Raw genomic sequence first — 26,167 nt, 5'->3', positions numbered from 1 at the left:
ATTTAAAATATAATCTTTCTCTGCGAAATTATGTTTTGCTAATAGCGCAAAATTTAGTTCCCAGCTAAAATTTCAGTTATCTCCAACGTTGTAGAGATGTTCGTGTAGAACACGTATAAATTGAAACAATCGGATCAATAAAATTACGGCAACATTTTCAGGGTACACAGTCGTAAAGGACGAACAGAATAATTTATTCTTTAAATTGCCGCTTGTTTTCCACACTTACAACTTGGCTTAAAAAAATATATGATGTATGAAAAATTACATAGGAGTCCAATTAAGTACCGGTGTACATTTGCACGGACAATTGCCGAGATATAACACTTTACAGGGACATGAAGTACTCTCCGTTAGATATAAAACCGCGCGCTCTTTTCATTCACTTTAGCTTTGAGGAAGTCCATTTTACAGTTGCGTGCTAGGTTGCCACGCCTTTGAACAGGAGTAAGGCTAAGGGTGACTTCGTTATGATACAAAATGTGCTGCTTTTCAAAAGTAAATTAATTTTTTATCATGCTTACTAGATACTGGTCTCTATCAAAACAAGGTCACCTTCAGTCTCACTCCAAATCAAAGGATTGGCAACTAAGTACACAAATGTGAAATGGTCAATTCATACACTCAATAACAGTTCCTAACTAGATTGATGTGTTCAGCTTACGTGTGACTGGCCCTCGTCATTATCTTTAGGTCTGGTTTTCAGACCCTTAGTAAAGAGAATGATAAAGAATCAGTGACAAAAACTGTTCAGAATGTTTTCCAGAAAACTGAACATCTGGAACCTATTCTTTCAACAAGTTAATAGACCTGTCACGATTTGTCACTTAAGAACGCGAATCTCATAGTGACCGACTAATCAGGATGAGTATGCTCTAGAAGTAACCAATCAGGAGCTGGACGAAACACGACAATCACTTCTTGTTTCCGAATTTTCCCGCGTAGGACGCCGAATACAAGCCTGTCTTGTGCTAGCTGGCAGTAGAGGGTAGGAAATTGGTATCCAGGTAATTATAACCAGCACTAGTGCTGCCTCTGCTGAGTCCAAGATAGTCTCCATCCACGAAAAACGTAGAACTAGAATACACTGGTTCCAGGTGATGTTCACTTGTGTGAACACCCACATTCACATTTCCCCTGTAAAACAGATTGAACATTTGTGAGCAGGCTGTGCAAATCAAACAGCCTTGTTGTCACTGCGATGTTAACTGAGCGATACTATGTAAATGAAGAAGGTAATGAAAAGGAACAGTGCCGAAAAATACGTCTGGTCATAGGGTATTCTCCTATCAAGAAAAACTTCTCTTCTTTTCCCCTTGATATTAAGCATAAAAATACGAGTAGTAAAATTTCAAGATGGCGATTACAACTCAATTACCTTTCTGCGCACTCCGTGCACAAATCAACACTAACATCTTTTGAGCAGTCGGTACAGTGCCATCTTGTGCCTGATATTGGATTTATTCCACAGCCATCACACTGTAACGTAAAATGGCGTTGCGTGTAAATGTAAGTACAATACTACTCTCTTATTCCCAACATTTTACAAACAAACACAATTTTGTTGACTTACCATGAAGCCATGGTGCTGGACAGCTATCTCACTTTGCTATAGATGAAAAAAAGTAGTCAGTCAAGGACGCAATAAGATACATGGACTGGATTAATATTAATATTAATATTAATATTATTTGCATATCTCAAGCAAAATTTAAAAGGTTGGCGCTACCTGTTGATCTTCGGAACGGGAAACGTTCATGAACTGATAACATTTGTCCGCAAATAACCTATTGCATAAGAGTTGTACTGTGCAAACAATCTAAAAATTTCTCTGTTTCCCGTTTCCTAAAAGTGAATCGATTCTGCTTGTTGAGTAAGCCATCTAACACTTGCGAAGATCGTCTGACCGCATAAATAAACATAATTGCACCAAATTTGCACCATGCTACAAAATTAAACATTTTCCTTTCCTAAGAAACAGGCAGATCATTCAAGAGCGTTAATTTCTCGTTATATCGTTTGAGATAACGAGAGTGAGTAATTCTCGGAAAAATCTTTTAACCCCCTTAATAGGCTATTCTTCCTATTTACTGGGAATGAATACTTCATTTTGAGTGAGATTTTAAGATAGAATCTGTTTATGAGGTCACTATGGCGCGTTACGTGAATAAATTTATTACATAATTAAGGAAAATACATTTACCTACGACTACCAAATCGAGTAAAAGAGAACAAAACAGATCAGGAAAACAAAAGGAAGGTCAATCTGAAATACAGCGGTGTCCAAGTAATTATCGCTTTCTTGCGTCTCAGGTTTCGATTGATATAAGTTAATATTTTCCCCTCAAAATCTATTGAATGCCAAAGAGTAGATGTTCATTTCCAAAAACCTTTTGTAAATTATGCCGAACAATTTTGTAAATAGCAGTGGGGTCTCAGCTCCTTCATTAAAAATGGCAGATTCATTTGTGAACCTCTACACAACTTAAGTGCGTGTACTTGTAAGCTTTCAACAAGATGTAAAGAACGCAAGCTTGCCATGAAATCTTGACAAAGATCAGAAGAAGAAGCTTTTGTTGGGCTAAGGAAATTTATCTAAAGCTGGAAATTCAGCAAAGAGGTTTGAGGTCAAAACTTTCATTCCAGAGTTTCAGGGAAAGATCACAGTTTAATTACGGTCGATATCTCAGCGATCTGTAGCCAAATTATCGTTAGTCATAACAACTCTTGGAAGGTTTCTGCTCTATTTTTGGTTCTAACAGGGATAAACATTGCATCATTCATTACAGCAACTTTGGGAAATGTATAAATCCTGGCTGTACTTTACTAAGTGTCCTCCCAAAGTACTTCTTCGTTGCTTGGCATTCTCGGATCTCGATGTTGGTCTTCTTGTGCAGAAAGCAGCAGCTGCGGTTCGTTTCTGCTTGTTGTCTTGCAACACTGGCATCACTGCTATCTCATGGAGAAACTCTGGCTTTTCTCCAACTCATTCATGTGCGTGATTTCAGTTTCGACTGCCAATGCAATTAGTGCAGACAGGCTTCTTGCGTTGTCTTTGGGAATCAGGTATCGCCAAGTTGTGACAATAAAACGAGCTCGCTTTCTAGTTGTTCTGTTGTTGTTGGTTTCCACAGGAACCTGCTTCCAATTATTTACGAACGAATTTGCTTCTCTCGTCTTTCACGTCATAATATGTTCTTTATGGCTAGTTGTCTCCACCCACTGTTACACGCGAATCTATCTCACTCTCAAAAATCACATTCAGGCTCAAATAACTCCACAAGGCCACCTCAATGGGATATTGCAGCCTTGCTCTTGGTGCGATACAAAATAACAGTGTCCAGCGCTTTATGGGTTTTTGCTGCGATGATGATCAGTTACCTTCCTTACATATCAATCTTTAATTTAATATTGCCGGTTCTTCTGTCAGTTCTCCATTAAGCTTTTCTCTTATAACACGTAACTTGTTTGCAAAACTTTGCTTTATCTAAATTCTACAGTTGGTCCCATGCTGTACTGCTGGAAGATCAAGGATTTTAGAAATGCAGTCAAAGAAACTCTGGAAAATCTTAGGCTGTAAGTAAAGTGTTTCGGCTGCGATGTCAAGATTACTGAATAATTATTCCATGTCAATTACGTCACACTACATTAATTCCTCAAGTCCGATGGAATCAATTCAATAGAAACAAAAATTGGTGGCGCGTTGTCAAGTCAACCATAGACATAAAACCTTGCAGTAAAAGTAAATTCAATTTGGAGAAAGCTAACACTAACCTCAGAACTAGCGACGCCAAGAAAAGACTTGGGTCATTTTTACTCCTTGGCAGACCGATTCAACAGACACCGATATCAAAAAGAGTTTCACTTGTCTTCACTTCATATGCCAAATTTTGTCCAACTAGCTCATTAATTATACTACTAAGAGTGTGCAAATGCGAGGGTTTTCAGAAACAAAGCAACGTTTTAATTTTCAAAATAAAAATACTCATTCCTAGTGTTCAAAGTAATAAATAACACAGGCCCTGCGATCAAAATGCTCCCTATGGAGAAACTTCCATTTATCTTTAACTACCTTCCTGTTAATCTGTCGCAAGGAAAAGTAATTTAAGGTGTTCAATGACGACAGAAATAATTTTCATAGAGGTACTCCACTGTTTCCATTACACGAATACAGCATTACTGATTATCCTTGAGAAAATAACAGCACTTCGCTAAAATCAACCAGCACGTTAAATCAATGAAATTTTAAAGGACAATTATTTGATACATCGAGCTGAAAAATCATCTCAGCCTCCGAAAATAACGGAAGGCTTCCTTTTTCCTCCTTGGGCGGCCCGTCATATCACAAAAATATTATGAAAATGATCTTCACATTATTTTGACCATAAGCCAGGGTAAAATTACCAATTCAAGTCCAAAATAGAATCAATCAGTGGGATAAAATCAATATACCGAATCCAAATCCTTTGATCCAAGCGAAGAGATATTTTTCGCTAAAAACTACAGAGCTCTAGCAACCCCTATCTTCGGAATGCGACAGTAAATTTCCAAAAAGGTCGATAAAATCTGCCAATAGAAAATTTTGTTCCATTCACCTTTCGCAAATCAGAAATAATAAAGAACACAGCTAATATGCCTTTTTAAGGAGATCGACATACACCAGGCAATATACTTTGCTTATGGTATGATAACCATAACTATCCACACCAAATTTATAAACATTCCAATGTATTCCATACCCTAAGAGCACTTTAACGAAAATTGGAGTCTCATAAAAAGCAAGGATAAAAAGAAACACTTGTTGTAAATTTTCTAAAACCTTACAAGATCATTCATAATTAAAGACTTCCTTCTCAAAGGGCTAAATACACGAACAACATGGAAAATGAATTGGAGGACTATTTCCTGACATACATTTAATTACTAGCACAGGCTCAACAATCCATACAGAAGAAAGTGCAGCTTCATAATTATATGGCTCTTCCGTTAACAAACGTCCTTTCATTACATTGCCTGGAAACGTAATTTAAGGAGTGCAATGACAGCACGTAGCCCTTAATTCCGATAGGCGAAAAGGCCATAGCTATCTGCTTATTCTTTGAATCATTAGTGCTCTTTGCATAAATACTGAACAGGAACCACGAATTTTCAAAGGATGCAAAAAATCAAAACAACCTTTGAAGAAAATTGGAAATTGGTCGATTTTGCTTGAGACACGGATTTCGCTCGTTTCTTGTGTGTTGTAAGACATTCATGTACCTATACTAAAACAACAATCAGTTTGATCGGATCTCTTTACTTTTCGGAGTTTTTCGGAAATTAAATTTCACTCGAGCGAAGGCTTGTCGTGACACTTTTCAAGACTTTAATTTCATACAACTTTGGAGGACAATTTGCAAAAACCTACGGAACTCAGAAAAAAACAAATACCACAGCCATGTATATTAACTTTATCTTATCTATCGAGGCGACTTTCGTAAACATCACGTTTCAATCAAGGAAACAGGAAGACTTGAACGACACCTTATCGGTTCGCCTAAATCACACACGCCAAAACCGATCAAATTCAAGGTAAATTTTTAAAAAGTGAGGCGTTCTAAACTGATCCAACTAACATAGCTAGGAAGTAGTTGTCGTAGAAAAGGTAACTACAGAAAAAAACTTTGCGGCCCGACTTTTACGAGAACTTTATAACTCCGTGAACTTACCTAATTTTCGGTAATCTACAAGTTTGGCCGCCATTTTGAGGGACTTGTCAACACGAAGCGTAACCGATATAAATCAAACAGGAAGATCTAAAACCGTCAGAAATACATACGAAAGCAATTAAAATGAACTTTACTTTCAATTCAAGCGGCAACTTACCATCCCCATGCGACCATTTCTTCCAACAATTCAAACACTACGACTAGTTTTCGGATTCCACCGTAAGAAATAATCTGTGCCACCCAAGCTTCGACTCGAATGTGAAGTACGAATCAAATAACACAACTGCTTCATCTTCGCGGCAATATCACGCTGGTATTTTGATTTTCCGATCGACAAGCACGGTGATCAGGAATGGATCGGTGTGTTTACCTCATAAACGTGACCGCTGACCAGCCGCTGAGTGAAAACAGTGTAGCGCAGGGTGGGGTGGGGGGCGGGCTTATCGTCATAAGATATTCGAATACATGCTTAAAAAGCTTTAGGACTATCAGTCTAAACAATGAAGGCATGCTTCGTGCTACAGACAACTTTTATTTTATTTTCATAACTTTCTCCTTTAAATTAGAGCTAACCGGGGTACCCATATAACCTTTTTGCCCGTCATCAGTGGTATAAAATAAGGTGTATTTTCCACCAGAACCTTTTATTTATGCCCCATTGCACGGAATGAACACTATACTTAGAATGTTTGTACTAAGTAATTTTTGCCGTTCCCAAGAGTGTATGCAAAATGATAGAGATTTGATTCATTCCACCGACACGTTCTTTCAAGTTATGGCGCGTGCAGGTTTTTCCTATCAAAAGTCGCGCGTGCAACACACCGGAATTGAAAATTCATCGTAAAATCGCACGAACCTTAGAATGAATGTAGGCAACTTTGACTTCTGGCGAGATGAAGTGGATGGTTCAAAGGACCCCCTGAGATTTTTTTTCAGGACTATAACTGAGATTTGTTTATAACTATGATAATCGTCATCAATAGCGGACGGTGCTTTTTACCCATTGTTGTCATCATTATCGTTATCACGCCGGAAGAAGTATAAAGCCGGCATGTCGCCTTACCTAACTACACAGAAAATTGTTCTCTCTTTTGCTCCCCTTGGATCCTGGAAACTGTTACTATTAAGACGATCAACAAGAAAGCCTTTATAATTATTGAAACTTTTGATTATCAGAATGTACGAAAAAATCGGTGGGGAGAGTTATTCGCGTATCTTATAACCTAAACGATAGTTTTCAATAAAACAAATACCCCTTAATTCAATTTACATTAGTTGTCTCGTGTTTAAAAGTGGCGTTTCTGGGGACCGTAGATTCTTCTCTGATTCTTCTTGTCTCAGCCAAGACTCACTATCATCAACTTTTTTCTTGTGCCTCTTACGGTATGGGACACAGAGAGCTGAGGTAAGCGATTGCAAACTTCTCAGTTAAAGTAAAGCCCCGTAGCATCCATCAGGAATTGAAAACCGTGATGCACTGTTTAATTTTATTATTCTTAATCAAATAAGGGGTGTTTTAGCCTGCAAATTTAACCATACTGGTTAATGAGAATCATACAAACTGAGGAAAACTGACCGCAAATGATTGTGAACCTTACGCATGAATAAGTGTATTGCGTTGTCAGGTGATTTAACCTTCTACAAAAACATTATTGATTATCAACCAAGCAACATTGTACATATTTCCATCTGCAATTAAAAGCACTTACACATAGATCTATGTTTTTTCAACGTGATGTGTACTTAAGTACCCTTCATCTAATAAAGAATTTCTTCTCTTTTCGAGCAGATATGTCACGTGACAAAAATATTTAACAGAAAATGTTACTGAAGACTACCTGATTCAACTGGAATAATAACTCCAAACAGCTTTTGAATGCCCTGAGACATATGCGAGGTAATTACATCTCTGCCTTGGATATTCTTCCTGACACCATCATGATCAGGATACTGACATGTTACCTTTGTACTTCTCCAAAACTTCCCCAAAGTGTGGCGATACCTATAGCAAATCCACATTTTTTTTGTTTATCCTCCTGAGCGAGGTGAAATAGGCCAATCCTTGCCAAGATTAGTTCATTTTCACTTAAGACCTCTTTAGACAGGTGGCAGCTTATCAAATGATGTTTTACTTCGTCATTGCATTCAGACAGTCGTACTAAACCACTTAAGCCACGCGATCAACCAAAGTTTTTTCCATCTTTGCTATTCAAAAAGCAGTCCTGAGACATAATGAACGTCTCGCTAACGAACGACTTCTTCCTGTACTTGTAATAGTTTCCAACGCGATACAAGTTCGGGAGATCTAAAGGAACTCACTATAACTTTGTATACTCGATACGATTTCAATTTCCGCGTCAAAGGAGAAGCCTACTGTGGTCAGTGGTTACGCTCGTGAGGTAAAGAATGGGTTTGTGACTTTCTCACTCAATTGAAAGACTCGCGTCACTCTTATGAAATGGTTGAACGGAATACAGACTTCGAGCAGTCTCTTATTTTTCTTAAAGATAGTGAGGTCACGCGTATCCTGTGAGCATGGAGAAGCCGCGAGTGTCTCGCGTCTCTGCCGCTCCACGCTCTCAGAGTTGGGCGAAGACAAGACACGTTATTTCTGGTGCGATACAAGAGGTTCAATGGTTATCTCGATTATCTAAACACATTATTTACGTGGTAAAGATTTGTTTTTAAAGCTATGAATTGATGCTAGTCCTATTTGGAACGAAATGTATTTGAAAGAAGAAAGGAATACTAAGTAAAACAAAAGTTGTCTGCAACACGAAGCATGCCTTCACATTAAGACTGACAGTCCTAATGTTTATCATGATACTTTAATGCGTACGTTCGAATGTTCCCAAAAATCTTCTGATAATCTGCCCGCACCCACCCCTCACCCCGCCCTCACCACTGAACCGTACTGTTTTCACTCAGCGGCTGGTCAGCGATGAAGTAAACATGGCGATCGCTACCTGATCACCGTTCTTGTCGATCCGAATGTCAAAATACCAGCGTGATATTGCCGCGAAGATGAAGCAGTTATGTTATTTGATTTGTACTTCACATTCGAGTCGAAGCTTGGGTGGCACAGGTTATTTCTTACGGTGGAATCGACGAAGGGAATTCGAACACTAGTTGTAGTGTTTGAATTGTTGGAAGAAATGGTCGCATGTGGATGGTAAATTTAACGAACAATTTCAAATTTTGCAGCTTGAATTGAAAGTAAAGTTCATTTGGATTGCTTTCGTATGTATTTTTGACGGTTTTTGATCTACCTGCTTGATTTATATCGGTTACGCTTCATGTTGACAAGTCCCTCAAAATGGCGGCCAAACTTGGAGATTGCCAAAAATTAGGTAAGTTCACGGAGTTATAAAGTTCTCGTAAAGGTCGGGCCGCAAAGTTTTTTTTCTGAAGTTGCCTTTTCTATGGCACCTACTTCCTAGCTATGTTAGTTGGATCAGTTAAGAACGCCTCACTTTTTCAAAAAATTATCTTGAATCTGATCGGTTTTGGCGTGTGTGATTTAGGCGAACCGATAAGGTGTCATTCAAGTCTTCCTGTTTCCTTGATTGAAACGTGATTTTTACGAAAGTCGCCTCGATAGATAAGATAAAGTTAATATTCATGGCTGTGGTATTTGTTTTTTTCTGAGTTCCGTAGTTTTTTGTAAATTTTCCTCCAAAGTTGTATGAAATTAAAGTCTTGACAAGTGTCACGACAAGCCTTCGCTCCAGTGAAATTTAATTTCCGTAAAACTCTGAAAAATAAAGAGATCCGATCAAACTGATTGTTGTTTTAGTATAGATACATGAATGTGTTACAACACACAAGAAACGAGCGAAATCCGTGTCTCAAGCAAAATCGACCGGACCGCTCTTACAGAGACACTCTCATAATAATAAACTCATTTCCCTCGGTGAAATTTGGACCACCAGCAATCATTGATTATTTTGCTGATCTTAACAGATAAGCAAATACAAAAGTTCCTTTTCCTGTTTATCCTTGTACCCCGAGACAAAAACGTCTTTCATTAATACCAAACTGTAGACACCAACTTTGTAAATTTAATCTTACAAGACAATTATTTTAGCCATCAAGCCGACAAATCGTACATAATTCTACCAAAACCTGTAAAATCTCTACAACGAAGATCAGAGCATAGAACCGTTATCAATATGATCCTCACTTATAGCCACTGTAAAATTCAATTAAATACCGTTGAAATTTGGTCTAAAGAACTCATTAATTATTCACATTCTATTGATTTTTGAGGGCAGATGCGCCATTATCTTTTTCGTTCCAATCATCAAACGCCAGCTTTCTTGAGATAAACACTATTACTTCGAAGACAGAAAAGTGGAGAGTAAAAAGGTTGTTCCTTTCATTGTCTTTTGATCACGTAGTTTCTGTTATAGTCACGGGAATCACTTTAGAATTTCACTTATCTTGACCTCGTTGTTAGAGTATGTTCAATTACTCACAACAAGCAGGACTGCACTGTCACCTCAGTCGCACCTTTTCCACTTTCACTGGGGTTTTTTTGGCTTTAAACATTGCATCATCCATAACAGCAACACTGGGAAATGCACTCATCCTTGTTGCACTTAAAAAAGAATCCTCCCTTAATCCTCCGTCCAAATTATTTCTCCGTTGCATGGCATTCTCGGATCTCGGTGTTGGCCTTCTCGTACAACCAGCAGCAGTTACATCCTTTTTATGCGCTGCGTACCAACTTTGGAATCTATGTCTACTCAGCGGCTTTATCTGGAATTTCGTTAGCGCATTCTTTACCGGATTTTCCTTTGCGTCAATAACCGCCATTAGTGTGGACAGACATCTTGCTTTGCTGTTAGGGATTAGGTACCGCCAAGTCGTAACTATCCAGCGTACTAGAGTGGTCGTTGCTCTGTTTTTGGTAGTGTCTACTGCTTACTGCTTGACAGTCCTCAAGAGCTACAACGTTTTCATTACCTCAAGTGTCCCAATGTGGTCCATATGCTTAATAATCTCCACTTACTGTCATACGCGAATCTACCTCACTCTAAGAAATCACATTCAAGCTCATATCACTCCACAAGGCCAGCCCAATGGGATTTCGCCCGAGAACTTGTCGCGATACAGAAAAACAGTGTCCACGACATTGTGGCTCTTAGCTGCAATGATAATTTGCAACTTTCCGGTTTTTTTGGTTTACATTATTGATACAGCGACCTCACCATACCTTTCATTGATGATGGTGCAATATTTTGCAATCGCTTTGATTTATTTCAATTCATCGCTTAACCCTTTGTTGTATTGCTGGAAAATCAGAGAAATAGGGAATGCAGTAAAAGAAATTCTCAGGAATCTGGCATCATAGTTGTGCGTGGATCACAGAACGGAAACATCAAGTAAAAATCAGTTTTATTCTTATGATGTCATACAAAATAGCTTCTGATTCATGGCCAGCCCTGTGTCGAATCAAATCACGCTCACACGTTCCAACAAATTCCAAATGGCCCATTTAAACAGGAAATGGTACACACAGCTTTAGCACGATTCACTGATTAATTTTTTGTTATCAAACTGCAGAAAGAATACTGAATTGCTCTCGCGAGAGATATTCCTAAATAAAAGTTACTACATTCCAGCCCCTCCTATATTCCGAATGCCATCGCAAATTTCCAACAGGAAATCTGGCAATGGAAAATTTGGCTGCATTCATAGATTCCTAGGAAACAACTAAAATGTCTTCCTCAAGGAGACCGACATATACCAAGCAACATACATTACAACTGTCATACTGCAAAATGTCCTCCAAAAAATTCTAAAATACAATGGAGCCGCACAGTATCTTAGCAATAGTCACGAAAACAAGGATAGGACCCGAGAAAAGAGATGTTAAGGTTAAAGAATGACTTAAAAAGTTGTGATCTGTATATTCTCAGTATAGCAAATTAATAGCACGACACCTATCCACACTAAATCAATAAACACTCCTATGTATTTCATACCCTAACAGAACTTTCACAAACATTGCAGTTTCTTTTAAGGCAAGAATAAAAAAATTAACCTATGATAAATCTTCTGAAAAATTACAATAAAGACCATTCATGTAGAAAGAGTTCCTTCTAACAGGTCAAAATACAAGAGCATTTTTAGGGCGTGGTCAAATCACGCAGACATTGAGTCATTAGGGCAATAAAAGTTTCCTTTTTCAAGAAGACCAGGAGCAAGTATTAGATAATAATGGGCTTCTTCCCTTCAACATGAAACTTCAGTCGACAGTTCGCCATGAATTTTCTAAAAACTTACAAAAAAGGCCATTCATGTTTAAACAGCTCCTTTTCACAGGTTATTAAGCGAAAAAAAAAATGGAATATGAATCTACGACTATTTCCTGTAAAACACAAAATTATAAGCAGAGGCCCCACAATCTTTACACAGAGAAAAGTACAGGATCTCATTAAACATAACTTCTTTGTTTCGTTAGTAAACTTCCTTTCATTACATTGCATGCAAAAGTAATTTAAGGAGTAGAATGACAGCAGGTGGTGATGATCACAATAGTTCCCAGTCACTTCCAATAAACGAAAAGGTCATTGCTACTGTCTTATCCTTTGCATCAAAAATTATACTTGGCATGAATACTGAACAGGAACCAAGAATTTGTGTCCGTTAATTTTTAAAAGATAAACATTTGCGACATTGAGGTAAGTGGTCACCTTAATCTCTTCTAAAAAAAAGAAAAAATGGGAAACACCACCCTCCTTTGTAGAGTGGCTTTTCAATTCCCATGAATATCACAAAACGATCCTAAATTAATTTTTAAATTACGATATGGAGATTTAATATCAACCCATTTCTTTCGGTGAAATTTGGACTACCAGCACTCATTGATTATTCTGCTGATTTTAATAAATATGCAAATAGAGAAGTTCTTTGTTCTCTTTATTCCTGTGCCCTCACGACATTTTTCATTAATACCACACTGTTGACATGAATTCGCCAAATAAACTCTTAGAAGACAATTATTTTGGGGCATCAAGCTGACCAATCGTATACAATTCTTCCAAAACTCGTGAGATCCCCGAATAGGAAAGTTATCAGACCATAGAACCGTCATCAATACAATGCTCACCTACTATTCAATATAATATGCAATTAAATTCGGGTAAAACTTGATCTAAAGAACTCATTTATGATTATTCGCGCTCTATTCATTGTTGAGAGCAGATGTTCCAATTACAAACATTTTTCAGTTCAAATATCAAACGCCAGCTTTCTTGCGATAAAAGGTGTTACCAAGAAGACAAAAAGAGGAAAGCACAACGGCAGTTCCTTTCATTTTTGCCCGATCAAGCAGCTTCTGTTATGATTACTGGAATCACTTCTACTGAGAATTCCACTTTTCTTTACCTCGTCGTTAAAGTATGTTCAATTACTCACAACAAGCAGGACTGAACTGTCACCTCATTCGCAACTTTTCAAATTTTTCCACTTTCACTGAGCTTTTTGTGGCTTTAAACATTGCATCATCCATAACAGCAACACTGGGAAATGCGCTAATCCTTATTGCACTTCAAAAAGAATCCACCCTTAATCCTCCGTCCAAGTTATTTCTCCGTTGCATGGCATTCTCGGATCTCAGTGTTGGCCTTCTCGCGCAACCAGCAGTAGTTATTTCCTTTTTATTCGCTGTTTACCAACGGTGGGATCTGTGTCTAATCAGCGAGTATATCTCATTTTTTTTTAACGCAGTCTTTCCTGGATTTTCGTGTGCAACAATCACCATTGTTAGTGTGGACAGACATCTTGCTTTGTTGTTAAGGAACAGGTACCGCCAGGTTGTAACCATCAAGCGAGCTAGAATTGTTGTTCTACTGTTCTTGTTCGCGTCTACTGCCAACTGCTTTATAGTCCTCATAAGCACCAACGTTTTTATTATCTTCAACTTCATAATGTGGTCTTCATGGATATTACTCTCCATTTACTGTTATATGCGAATCTTTCTCACTCTCAAAACTCATATCCGAGCTCAAATCACTCCACAAGGCCAGCCCAATGGGATTTCACCCGAGAACTTGTTGCGATACAGAAAAACAGTGTCTACTGTATTGTGGCTCTTTGCTGCGATGATAATTTGCTACTTTCCGTTTGCTTTGGTATTCATAGCTCATTCAGCCACTTCACAAACCATTTCATCCATGATGATATTCTATTTTGCGATCTCATTGGTTCATTTCAATTCATCTCTTAACCCTTTGCTGTATTGCTGGAAAATCAGAGAAATAAGGAATGCAGTAAAAGAAATTCTCAGGAATCTGGCTTGATAGTTGTGCGGATCATAGAACGGAAATAACAAGTTAAAGTCAGTTGAAGTCTTACAATGTCACACATGCTCGCAAGTGGAGGCAAACTCTTGGTTCTGATATAAATTACAAACATGATCACCCTCTATGTGCCAACAAATTCCAGAGTGTCCGTTTGAAAAAGAAATGGAACACACAGTTTTAACATTACTATAGTTGTTTCGGTGATTATAGAGATGCAAACACTCTGATTGGTCAAGTATTGCGTCATATTTCGCTATAATCACCTCGCGCGAGGACAGCTAAAATGCCTTCATGAAGGAGACGGTCTTTTATCAAGAAAGATACCTTAGAACTGGCATACTGCAAAATTTACTCAACAAAGTTCCAAAATACGATCGAGTTGCAACTTCTCTGGGCAATAGTAACGAAAACAAGGATAGAACTGAGGGAAAGAGAAGGCTAGGCAAAAAAAAGACTTTAACCATTTGACCCCTAAGAGTGACTAGAATGAAATTTCTCCTTACAATATCACCCCAGAATCAAACATTAAGGTCATGAGAATAAATTAAATGATCGCCAACTGAAGAAGCTCTTGATTGTTAAACAAATTCTCCTTGTCAGCACCTTAGGGAATATATAGAGAACAGTGTGGAGAATATGCATACTGATATTAGGATGTAAAGGGCTAAATGTTGTGTTCTGCATATTTTCACTGTATAACATAAATAGCACCACAACTATCCACACCAAATGCATAAACACTCGTAAGTATTCCATACCCGAAGAGATCTTTCACAAACATTAGATTTTTTTTAAGGCAAGAATAGTAGAATTTACCAGATCTAAATTTTATGTCTAAAATGTCTAAAGAGTGTCTACTGTCTAATGTCCCTCTAACAGGCGTATTACTCGAACAACATGAAATATGAATTGGACGACAATTTCCTGACAAACATTTATCGAAATAGAACAGGCCCATCAATCTCTCAAAAGAAGAAAGTACACGATCTCAATAAACATAGCTCCTTCCTTCCTTCCGTTAGCAAACTTCCTTTAATTACACTACACGCAAAAGTAATTTAAGGAGTACAATGACAGCACGTAGTGACGATAACAAAAAAGCCCCCTTGATTCCGATAAGCGAAAACGCCATAGCTATCAGCTCATCCTTTGAATCATTACTGAACTTTACATAAGTACTGAACAGGAACCACAAATTCCAGGTTGTGATTTTCAAAGGATAAAAATTGGCGACATTGAGCCAAAAAATCACAATAACTTTGAAGGAAAATTGGAAAACATTCTAATCCATAACGCGGCCTTTCATTTAGATTAAATATTATAAAAAAGACTTTTATTCTTTGTTGAGAGTACAATATGGTAGACTTAATAATCAATAAAATATTCAATTACATGAGGGTGAAATTTTTCACAAAAGAACTCATTGCTTACCACTCGTATTTCATTTGCTGTGAAAGAGCAGATGTATTCTTTCAAATAACAAACGCGAACTTTGAAATAAATAGTGTTACTACGAAGACAGAAAAGAGGTGATTCCTTTCATTTTCTTCCGATTAAGCAGTTTCTGTTATAGTTACAGGAATCACTTCTAGGATATCACTTATCTTGACCTCGTCGTTAGAGTATGTCCAATTACTCACTACAATCACCGCATTGTCACCTCTATCACAAATTCCCACAGCCGTTTGCCACTTTCACACCGATTTTTGTGGCTTTAAACATCGCATCATCCATAACAGCAACACTGGGAAATGCGCTCATCCTTATTTCACTTCAAAAAGAATCATCCCCTAATCCTCCATCCAAATTATTTCTTCGTTGCATGGTGTTCTCGGATCTCGGTGTTGGTCTTCTCGTGCAGCCAGCAACAGTTGCTTCCCTTCTGACTGCTCTCAATCAAGGTTGGAATCTGTGTGTAATCAGCGACAGTATCTGGAATTTTGTCAGCATATTCTCAAGTACATTTTCATTTGCGACGATGACCGCAATTAGCGTGGACAGACACCTCGCCTTGCGGTTAAGGATCAGGTACCGCCAAGTTGTAACCATCAAGCGAGCAAGAGTGGTCGCTACTCTGTTCTTGTTATTGTCCATTGCCGTCTGCATGGCAGTGTTTTCAGGCGTCAACGCTTTCATCATCTTGAACACCATAATGTGGTCTTCATGGCTAATAATCTCCACTTACTGTTATACCCGAATCTATCTCAGCCTTAAAAGTCATATCCAAGCTCAGATTACTCCACAGTGTCAACCCAAACGAATTTCAGCCTTGCAGTTGTTGCGATACAGAAAAACAGTGTCCACTACTTTGTGGGTTTTCGCTACAATGATAATTTGCTACCTTCCCTTCGGTTTGGTTTGGATTGTTCACGCCGCCGGTTCAGAAAGCGTTTCATTGATAATCATGAGCTACTTTGCAACAACGTTGCTTTATCTGAATTCAACGCTTAACCCTTTGCTGTATTGTTGGAAAATGCGAGAAATAAGGATTGCAGTGAAAGAAATTCTGAGAAATCTTTTATTGAATCTCAGTTGCGTGTGAATAGAGCCAACAAAATAGTTAATTGTCCCCAAAGTATGAAAGAAAAATGATGCAATGTCTCTTGTGAAGATAAGTCACCGGGTTTAAACAAACTAGCGTCATCGCTCTTCTTATAACATTTTACATTATACTGAATTAGATAAAAATAATTTAAGAAGAGATCAAGTCTCGGGAACATTGAGTCATGAAGGCAAAGAAGGTTTTCTTTTTCACAGGGAAGTTGGACAAATATCAGGTAATAATGGGCTCTTTTTGCGGAAGAAAAATACCAGGCATTATCAATGGTTATATATTTTTTTAGAAGACGAATTCGTAAAAGACGGACCGTTGGGTAGTTAACGAAGCATACGCATTCGGGCCAATTCGCAGAACACGGAAAAACCGAGAGTCTACCACAACTATGCAATAAAAATCAAATCATCACAAAAAAATCAACGAGAAAAGTAAGTGATGTAAAAGAAACATTGCACTGGATAAGCCACCTATTTTAGGCCAAGTGATTGATTCCTTGTAAAGCTTTCTTAAAAACGAAAAAAGATTTAGCAAACGTCGGGGTTTAAATATGACTTCAAATGCAGAAAAGAAGACGGGTCCAGCCACCAAAAGAGAAAATAGAGGGAAATTATTTTCTCTTGACCACATTTTATTTTGAGCGCATACTGTGCAAGACGGTGTCCCAAAAATTTATGTTTCTGTAACACAAAACCTGCCTAAAGGAGTCTTCTGCAGGCTTTGTAACAACATGAAAAGGATCCCTTAGGCCTGACCACTGACTATGCCTTGCGGAATAATTATCGTATAAATAAAGGGGTGCAATGAAATATTTTGAAATTGATGCTGTGTTAGAAATGAGAAAGAGAACCTTAATGAAAAGAATAAAAAAGATATATCCACCCTGGAAAATATATTCTGGTAAACTTTCAAATTTCCTTTTTTTCTTTCACTGCAATATTCAAAGGACGTTTACCACTCTCAAAAGTGATTAGCTATACAGTACCTGATATTCCATCAGTTTCTGCCTCTTTAGTCTCTTCAGCTCCACAAGTTCTCTGTATTCCTCTGTATTCCGCTGATCTACTGGCACAGTTTCTTCATCCTATCATAAACACAGTATACAAAGTAAGTTAGTAAGTGTTTTTGTTTACAAGAATGTATATTATACACAAAATGGCGCTCTTCGTACAAAAGTGCTGTTAAACCAAAACCATAATAATCGCAATGATGAAGGTGCATATTAAAAGAACCAAAAAGACCAAATGAGAATTCATGGTAATTTTAACGAAACTGCATCTAGCCCTAGGTCGGGTCACAATTATCTGCGTCTACGGTATTCCATAACGATGCTTTCCATCAAAACTACGGCATAAGAAAACAGCAGTTTCACGCAAAAGTTATAAAAAAAAATGGAAAACTTCAAAGAAGTCTGTAATAGGTAACAAAAGAAGGCAAAAGGAAAACTTGGGACTTAACAAACACAATGCTTATTTGTGTATCTCGTTTGTCCAACGTTGTCTTATGAGCTTAGAGTGTTTCTCTTACATTCCTACTGTACAACAACTTGGCTCTGACAGCCTTGAAGGTCTTGGAGCACCATGTCGGGCTGCTGAAACGTTTACACAAGCGCATGTTTGACCGCTGTTTTCCTAGCCACACAGCAGCAATAGATGACGTCAAGAAGACGTCACAGCTTTCATAATATGAAATTGTTCTCTGACACTCTTTGGATATTTAATTCGCTAACAAAGGCACTTTGATAAGTAAGAATGGAAATATCGTAGCTAAAGGCTAAATTACTAATCTTACCGAAGGATATCCGGTCGTATCATCCGTAGCTACACTTGAGATTTCGTCATCTTCGTCCATTAAAACTTTTGGTCGATAGGAAGGGAAAAATGTGGAATTTCGAAACCCAAGAGTCTGATAGTGATGGGAGGACCGTTTACTCTGCAAGACCAATTGGCCACACGATTTGAAAAAGAACATGTCAAAGTTGTGCCATCGTATAGGATAACCTGGACACTTTTAAGCAGCTCATTTTTTGTGTCCTAGGGGGTCGATCTATCACACATCAACTCGCAAAGCTAGTAAAGGTGCAATAAGCATTTTTGGAGAAAACTCGCCATATCACTAGTCTAGTGAAGCCTGGAGCTAACAAACGTATTTGCTGATTTCCCGATCTTTCAATAAACAGATTTTGAAAAATGATTCTAGTAGTGATTACCCATGGAACAAGTGGTATCAAGCAAGTGTAATCAGTACTCATTCTTCACATATCAACAACGTGATTTCTAAGATGTTCTCATTCCTTTTCAGCAACGACTTGCATTTGCTTTCCGACGCAATCAATCATTGTAATGAGCAAACGTGAAATGAATAAAATAAACAAACCATTAAAACTGAAAAACTGGAGCACAAATCAATTTTTCTCTCTCACCCTGGTTCCTAACCGAGGTATGTTGGGCACACGACCAGGTACAGGCAGTCCTGCTTTAGCTAACTTGATGAAGTATTTCTGAACTCGACTGGCAACCTTAGAGGAATTAGAGTAATTTAATGAGCATTCTAAGATGGTTAGGACGCTTTCCATTATTGTGAGTCAAGATAAAATAAAGTAAAAGAAGGGAAAACCCCAGTGCGGGCCTTGAGATGTGACTACGGACCATTTTCGAGATGCACAAAGTCTGTTTTGAAATAAGGGTAAGTGCCAAGTATTTCATGTCGAAATTATTTTTTTAATTTTATTCTTGTGCAAACATGACTCATTTTTCACAAGAATGGTTTTGCTCTTAGCTTCATTTTAAAAAAGTGAAGGTTTTAAAACTCGAAAATGGTCTATTCTTTAGGATTTTCTCGAACGGAAGTCTCAGACTGTTTTCTGACATGTGCGCGTGAAGTCTAACTTCGATCCCTATGGTTTGAGTGAAAACTACAATATTGGCGGACAGCATGCGGATTACTAAATTGTCGAAGAAAACAAACTCAGAAAGAAAAGAAATGTTACTGGGGTCTGAAGAAACGTACTTCCGTCTCGTTCTGAACCGAAAAAATTTTTGTGGAATCGACATATCCAGGGAAACGTTATGATTGCTCCTCTCTTCCGCTCATTTTCTCTTGAGGTACATCCAAAACTGAAGAGGCCTTGGTTTTAGAGCTTTCCCTCAATTTTGTACTTCTCAACCATCGAAGGGAATTCTCTGATCAAGCAAGGCACTTCTGATTACGTAAATTTCTAAAGAAACTGTGGTGGTGCGTCGGTGGGAGAGTATAACAGGGTATCAACTGAGTTGATAATACTTAATTGCTTGTGATAAATACCAGGATTACCTCATCTTTTGACCCACATGAGTGAACAAGACAAAATTTCTCCTCACAATATCATTAAAAGATCAAGATGACAAGAGATGAGAATAAAGAAAATTGTCAATTAGGGGATTATTAGTTGATCCTATACCAAATTCTCCAAACTGACATCATAAGAATTATATGGAAGACAGTAAGAAAAATTACTAATGAGATCTTGGGAAAGAAATGTTAAAGATGTACGCAATTTGAGATACAGAGACTTGACTCTCTGAAACATTCTTTTACAACCAAGACACAATGATTTGAAGATAATGACAAAGAAAATAAAACAAAAAAAATTAACTTTTGGCCATTTAGATGATCATCTCTATTTTGTTAAATTTCTATCTGTCACCAGATTTTCATATTCACATTACTAAAAGAATTTAATAGCTCTGATTTTTACATTTTTCCATAAAACACTGATATGAACAAAGCATGACAGAGGTGTATCCCTTCACCCCTCACATATTTAGAGCCATAAATTGGACATAAGGTCAGAGGAAAGATATTGCAAAAATAACTCAATTAGTTTCATTGAGACTGTTGTAAATGCACCAGAATTAGCCCTGGTGATGCCTACATGTATAATCTCTGTCTGTGGCTGGTACATAAAGCAAAGAGTAATTAATAAAATAATAATAATAACTGTAACAAATTATAATAATATGAAGAATTGGAGTAAAACCTGTTTGTAAGTTCTGTTCCCTAGGGCAGCAGCAATTTTCTCCCATCTCTTGGATTCAATCTCCTCCTGGGGATAAATCTGCAACAACTTTTCCAATTTAGCCTGGAAAGAGGAACAAAATTTGTCAAATGTCCAATCCGCTGGCATCTTGTAACGTTGGTGTCCAAAAGTTCCATCATCACCCCTCAAAAAAAGGTTGAATTCCATTGCAACTGAGGGTACATTCTGCTGTAAACATTTATAGTAGGTAGTTGAGAGGTTGTAAATGTTAACTGACCAGTTGGCAACACATTGATGCCTCAAAGGCCACAGGGAAATGATAGGTGGAATATTTCAGCCAAAGAAACCAAACACCTACATATCAAGAGTCTTTGGGGAAGTCAGCTAGTTTCATTAAAAGATTGACATTGAGTACTACACACAAACTTTCCCCTATTTTTTTCGTTCTAGCATGCAATGGTAAAACCAGACAAACCTGTTCTTCAGTAGTCCATGGCTGATTGAAGGTTACTGGTTTCATATCGCTTTGTCCATTCTTTAAGTCACCACCTCTTGGAGTGAAGGCACTTGTCAGACTGTTAATTTAGAAAATGGTCACAAATACAAGAAAAAAATAATGTTTGCCCACAATGCAGAGAAAAGATAAATTATGACATTGTTTGTTGCCTTGAAAACTTGTGACTAACTACAATTTAAATAAATAAAATTTTGGCTTAAACTTGCACAACATTACAAAAAGTAATGCTGTGTTTTCAGAATTAACATCATTACAGTTTACAGGCCTGGGAGGTACTTTTTCGTGATCCTATGCTGAAAGAGAGAGTCCACACACTAGCTTGCTATCTAAGATTGGTTTAAAATCTAAAAGTTGAAAATCTGAAACACAGAAAGCAAGAAACATTGATTGTCCAGCAGGGAAGGCATGATGTCTTGGACAACCAGATGCAACACCATTCGAAGTGTTTTCAGAGGGATTCTTCCTTATTTGCCCTCATATGAGCTACTTTGCACTATGGAAAGTAACAATAACTTGTTCTCCACCAATTGTTTTGGATTGCTGAAGGTTAAAACTAAAATTTGACAGGACACTCACCTTTCTCGTTCTAGTGGTTTTCCTTGCCTGCTTGCCACAAACCCTCCTCCAAAGACACTGTATACATTGCTCTCTGAAGGTGCAGTTGAGGAGGTCTCACTTGCATCAGAACTTTGCAATGATGATTCAGTTGCTGGAAAAAATTATATTTCTATTCTTACACATTCATAGTACTTGCCGATACATCATGATTTTACTGAAAGATTTCATTATGTTTTCAAACATTAATAGACCACCAAATGATGAGGTCTTTCAACCAGACAAGTATAGGTAGGTAAATCAACCCTTAAATGCCCACAGGTGACCAAGAAGGAAATTTCCCCTTACAATATCAATGCAATATCAAGTGGACAAATATTAGAAAAAGATTAAGAAAAATATCAAGTAGGGGATAATAAGTTCATTCAATATCAAAGTATCCAAACTAATATCATAAGAATTGAATAGCAGAAAGTAAGGAGAATTGCAAATGAGATCTTCCAATGAGTTAAGGTTTTTCACTATCAATATGAAATGTTGCATTAAGATGTGTTATTGACAATGCACTAAGTCACAATGGCTTAAACTTGGCTAAGGTTTCTTGTGCTGGTACATGGAACTAGTGATAAACATCAACTTTATAAACTGTATTGTTTAAAATGTCTTGTTTCATTTGCACATGTCACACCTTTATCATTTGTATAATTGAAACATTCCTAACAGCTGCTTTGACATTTATGAATGTTCACTATTACTGTCATTAAAGAGTTTTTTTTTTTGTATTTTGTATTTCTTGCAAAGATTCTCTAAAATGATCGTAAACTTTGCATAAAAGATTCTAATTTATCTTAATTATCTACTATATCATTAGTATATATATTGGCAAAAATTCTGAGATCAAAGTTGTGGCAGAAGAAAATTATAACGATCCCAAATTAATCTTGGCTGAACAGTTTACAGTGAACTTGTATGTTACAACTTTCACAATACATGTGTTTACTGGATGTGCATCATTGTCAGCCTCTTGAATTCAAAAATAAATTTGATATTCTGATCACAATTATAATAAGCAATAAGTGGATGTAGTTTTTGCATAATATCATAAATTATTAAAACAGAAGTCTGAGTCATCAACCATGGCTTAAGGCTGAGACAGGTAACACAGACACCAGGTCTGATACTTCATGATATCTTGCCAATGCCAAATTCAATTATTGTTTTTTCATACAGTTTTTACTTGTAATCATTCAGCTACTTTTAGTTTCTCTATGAGTTTGCAAAAGTTTGCCAACACTACATGGAAGAGGGGTTTAGAAACCAGGCAGACTTTGAACTCAACAAGATAAATGCACTATCTGCTGCAGATATTGGGTTATCATATAAACTTCACATGCTATTGTTTATTGATTGAAGCTCTCAACCAATCAGATTTTTTCATAATAAGTCTAATGTATTAAAACAATTATTGTCTCTTTGTACCTTTTCCCACATTGGTTGCACTGGCTCTAGTGAGGTGTGGATTACTCAATCTCTGTCTCTCTATTGCACTCAGTGATACTGTATACTCCTCCCAAGGAACTGGTGGCAGCTTCACAATCTTCTGCCGCGGTGGAAGATCTAAGTGTTCCTTAAGTTACACAAAAATTGCCTCAAGTTTATAGGGCTTCTTTTAGCAAATCTTCCACTAGCCCTTGTAACATTTATAAGATGTTACCAAAAAAACATTGAACTGTGCACCCTCCTCATCACAATTGATAATACCTTTCCCCTTCCCCCTGTGTCAACAAAACTTGATGAAGGTTCTAACTACCTGCAGCAGGTCCTAATTTTAAAAGGAGGGCTTCATTTCAAATTTTTTGAAAATAAATAGATGTAGCTTTGATAGAATTGAACAAACTGAATACCATTCATTAACCCTTTGCACCCTAACATCAGTATGAGTATCCTCTGTACTGTTCTTTATACATTTCCTAATGTGCTGACCAGGAAGATTTGTTTAACAATCAAGAGCTTCTTTAGTGGCTGATCATTTCCTTCATTCTTGCGACCTTTATGTAGCATTCAAGGGTGATATTGTAAGGAGAAATTAGATGTTTGTCACTCTTAGGGGTCACATGGTTAAAAAGGTGCCTTTTTATCAAAACTTATGCAACATACTGACAGAGGTCATCTTCAAAAGCCAAAAACATTATCTTAGAATAAAATATCACCTTATTTTGGAGCTTCTCCACAAAGCTAACAGGATCCTGACAAGCTTTCACCTGCTGTTCATAAAGGTTATCAAGATCCTTTGAAATGGGAAAGAATGAGAAGAGTTACACCATAAACAGGTATCTATACCAGTACATCATGAAAAAAATCTCTCCTATGGATTAGTTAGTTTTAAACTACATGTCTCAAAGCCAACATAATCCCCTAAGCAAACACAAAGGAAAAAAAAGATTGACCCATGCTTCAAGTTTAGCCAAAACATACATTATTAGATGCATATCTAGCTTCACTATTTAAGACACATAAAGTGGGGCCTGTGGGTGACCTACGGATGCCCTCAAAATGCAGGAGGCTATGCTTTCTCATCCATCTCCAAAAAGACTACAATGTTGAATTTTGCAGATTTGATAGCAAAAGCAGCACATTCTCCTCAGTTATTTTAAGAACCTGGATGTTGCCTGGTCTGGGGCTTGAATACTGCAGTCTAGCACTCTACAACCTTACCTCAAACCTGGTGGTGGGTTATGTCGCACAAATATTGAAACATTATTTCAAGAATAATAATTTTGATTACCTTGACAGCTTGACTCCTCTGAGACTCCAAAACCAGCAACGTTTGTAACAATAAATGATAGCTGGTGCAAAAGAAGATAAAAAATCCTCTATAAAAATCCTCTATAACTACATCTAGGTCCTCATTAACCTTAAAAGAGTTAGAGTGATTACAAAAGACTCATGACATTTTACACAAAGTCACATTCAAATGAAAAAAAGTAATAAAAAATAGTAAAAAGAAACAAAAACATATTAACCCTTTCACTCCCATGAGCGACAATGGCAGAGTTTCCCTTCGCAATATCAATACAACATCAAGCAGGCAAGTGAAGAGAATAGAGAAAAATAAATATCAATTAGGGAATTATTAATTTACCCATAACCAAATTCTTCCAAAATGGCATCATGAGAATTGTATAGCAGGTGCTAGTGAGAATTATTAAAGAAATCTTGGGTGTGGAAGAGTTAAAAAAGTGGCACCCGCTTGTTACTTTTCAAAATAAATTCAGACTGGAAAGATATGTTGGTCTGTTTGCTTGTTTGGTTCTTTTACCAAGCCACTAGGGGGGTGGGGGCTTCTTCTGAGTAATAGGCTATTGGAGATGTGCTGCTGGATGGAATCACATTTTCATGACTGGATTTACTACAGTGAAGTTGTATTTTCAATAAAGTCACTAAAATGGAGTTTTTTTTTAGGCAAAAAATAATGGAAAGTCAGAATTAAAAATGGAAAGACTCATAGTTCAAAAGTAGTTACTGCATTACTAAAAGTGACTAAGTAATACTTACTGTTTATTATCTTTTAGTGCCAAATGATCAGACTCAAAATAGAAGCGATTGTAGTCATCATCCTCTCCATTGCCATTCAAAAGCTGGTCATGCCACAGGTTAGTCTCTACGGTAGGGGACTCCTTCTCCACACCATGAGCTTCACTTTTTGTTTTCTTATCCAATGTTTCAAATTGCAACTGAAATAACCTTTCATTATAGGTCTTGCTGTTGATTTTTCCCAACTTGTCATGATCCACCATGCTTAATTGTGAGCCAGAAATTTGATCACAAGGATAGTCATTAAATCCAACATCTATCACATCAACTTCTTCAACAACCTCACTAGGATTTCTCTCAGAAATTCTGTCTTCATCTAAATCTTTGGACTCATTTTGAGATAGGCCATGGGCTTGATCATCGTCCTGGCAGTCAAACGCCGTGACATCCAAATCAACTTCACTGTCCACATTACATAAACTCACTGACGTTTCTGCTGCTTTTAACTCATTTTCCATCAAATCGTTGCTTTTAATTACATCTCCAAATCTAGCGACTGTTGAATGAAGACTCTGATTATCAACCTCTTTCGCTCGGTTTAATTCATTTGATTTCATATTTACCTTTGTGACCAAGCTCAATATAATCACGCAGCTTGAAATCTAAGTTAGATCTCCGTTAGTCTGTCAGAAAATAGTTATTTTCCAGCTAATTTCAAATATTTCTATCATTTTTTGTACCGTAAAGATGTTCCGTTTTCGAAGAGAGGACAAAATCCGTTTTATGGACCCACAGGACAGTAGAAGAGCACAACCAAAGAAAACGAGAACCCGAGTCGTCTAAGCGTTGAATTATCAAAATTATATAACTGACAGCGATTTTTACGCAAATGTATAGTTTCTATTTCAAGGTACCTTTTCCTAGATTTTTTTGTCACTCTTATCTGCCATCTTTAATGTTGACATTATT

The 26,167-nt window shown here is 37.3% G+C and overlaps 4 protein-coding genes across 4 annotated transcripts; 3 read left to right on the top strand and 1 right to left on the bottom strand.

The window, feature by feature from the left end:
* Positions 1-160: 160 nt before the first annotated feature.
* On the bottom strand, positions 161-26,167 carry LOC113669071 (ZZ-type zinc finger-containing protein 3). The gene is made up of 13 exons (XM_027185064.2): positions 25,220-26,167; positions 24,450-24,510; positions 23,875-23,952; positions 23,144-23,291; positions 21,686-21,818; positions 21,068-21,167; positions 20,593-20,694; positions 18,997-19,092; positions 18,366-18,506; positions 17,560-17,658; positions 1,574-1,609; positions 1,379-1,479; positions 161-1,137 (listed from the first exon to the last, which is right to left on the bottom strand). The coding sequence occupies exons 1-13, from the start codon at positions 25,813-25,815 to the stop codon at positions 972-974; spliced, it is 1,857 nt and encodes a 618-aa protein (XP_027040865.2). The 5' UTR covers positions 25,816-26,167; the 3' UTR covers positions 161-971.
* Positions 9,754-11,806, top strand: LOC149046714 (melanocortin receptor 3-like). The gene has a single exon (XM_089205175.1). The coding sequence runs from the start codon at positions 10,171-10,173 to the stop codon at positions 11,062-11,064; it is 894 nt and encodes a 297-aa protein (XP_089061301.1). The 5' UTR covers positions 9,754-10,170; the 3' UTR covers positions 11,065-11,806.
* Positions 12,991-14,155, top strand: LOC149046713 (adenosine receptor A2a-like). Its single transcript, XM_089205174.1, has one exon. The coding sequence runs from the start codon at positions 13,118-13,120 to the stop codon at positions 14,015-14,017; it is 900 nt and encodes a 299-aa protein (XP_089061300.1). The 5' UTR covers positions 12,991-13,117; the 3' UTR covers positions 14,018-14,155.
* On the top strand, positions 15,553-17,459 carry LOC113669072 (beta-3 adrenergic receptor-like). Its single transcript, XM_027185068.2, has one exon. The coding sequence runs from the start codon at positions 15,645-15,647 to the stop codon at positions 16,560-16,562; it is 918 nt and encodes a 305-aa protein (XP_027040869.2). The 5' UTR covers positions 15,553-15,644; the 3' UTR covers positions 16,563-17,459.

The sequence above is a fragment of the Pocillopora damicornis genome, chromosome 4 (genome assembly GCF_964200805.1).
Source record: "Pocillopora damicornis chromosome 4, jaPocDami1.2, whole genome shotgun sequence".
NCBI classification, from domain to species: domain Eukaryota; kingdom Metazoa; phylum Cnidaria; class Anthozoa; order Scleractinia; family Pocilloporidae; genus Pocillopora; species Pocillopora damicornis.
Note: the sequence above shows the minus strand (reverse complement) of the source record. Positions and strands in the feature narration are given on the sequence as shown.

Coding starts and splice junctions, on each gene's coding strand:
- LOC149046713 (XM_089205174.1), top strand. CDS start 13,118: ATGTTCAATTACTCACAACAAGCAGGACTGAACTGTCACCTCATTCGC.
- LOC149046714 (XM_089205175.1), top strand. CDS start 10,171: ATGTTCAATTACTCACAACAAGCAGGACTGCACTGTCACCTCAGTCGC.
- LOC113669072 (XM_027185068.2), top strand. CDS start 15,645: ATGTCCAATTACTCACTACAATCACCGCATTGTCACCTCTATCACAAA.
- LOC113669071 (XM_027185064.2), bottom strand. CDS start 25,815: ATGAAATCAAATGAATTAAACCGAGCGAAAGAGGTTGATAATCAGAGT. Junction 21,819..23,143: donor TGCAACCAATGTGGGAAAAG/GTACAAAGAGAC, acceptor AATTTTTTCCAG/CAACTGAATCATCATTGCAA. Junction 20,695..21,067: donor CATGGACTACTGAAGAACAG/GTTTGTCTGGTT, acceptor TCCTCTTTCCAG/GCTAAATTGGAAAAGTTGTT.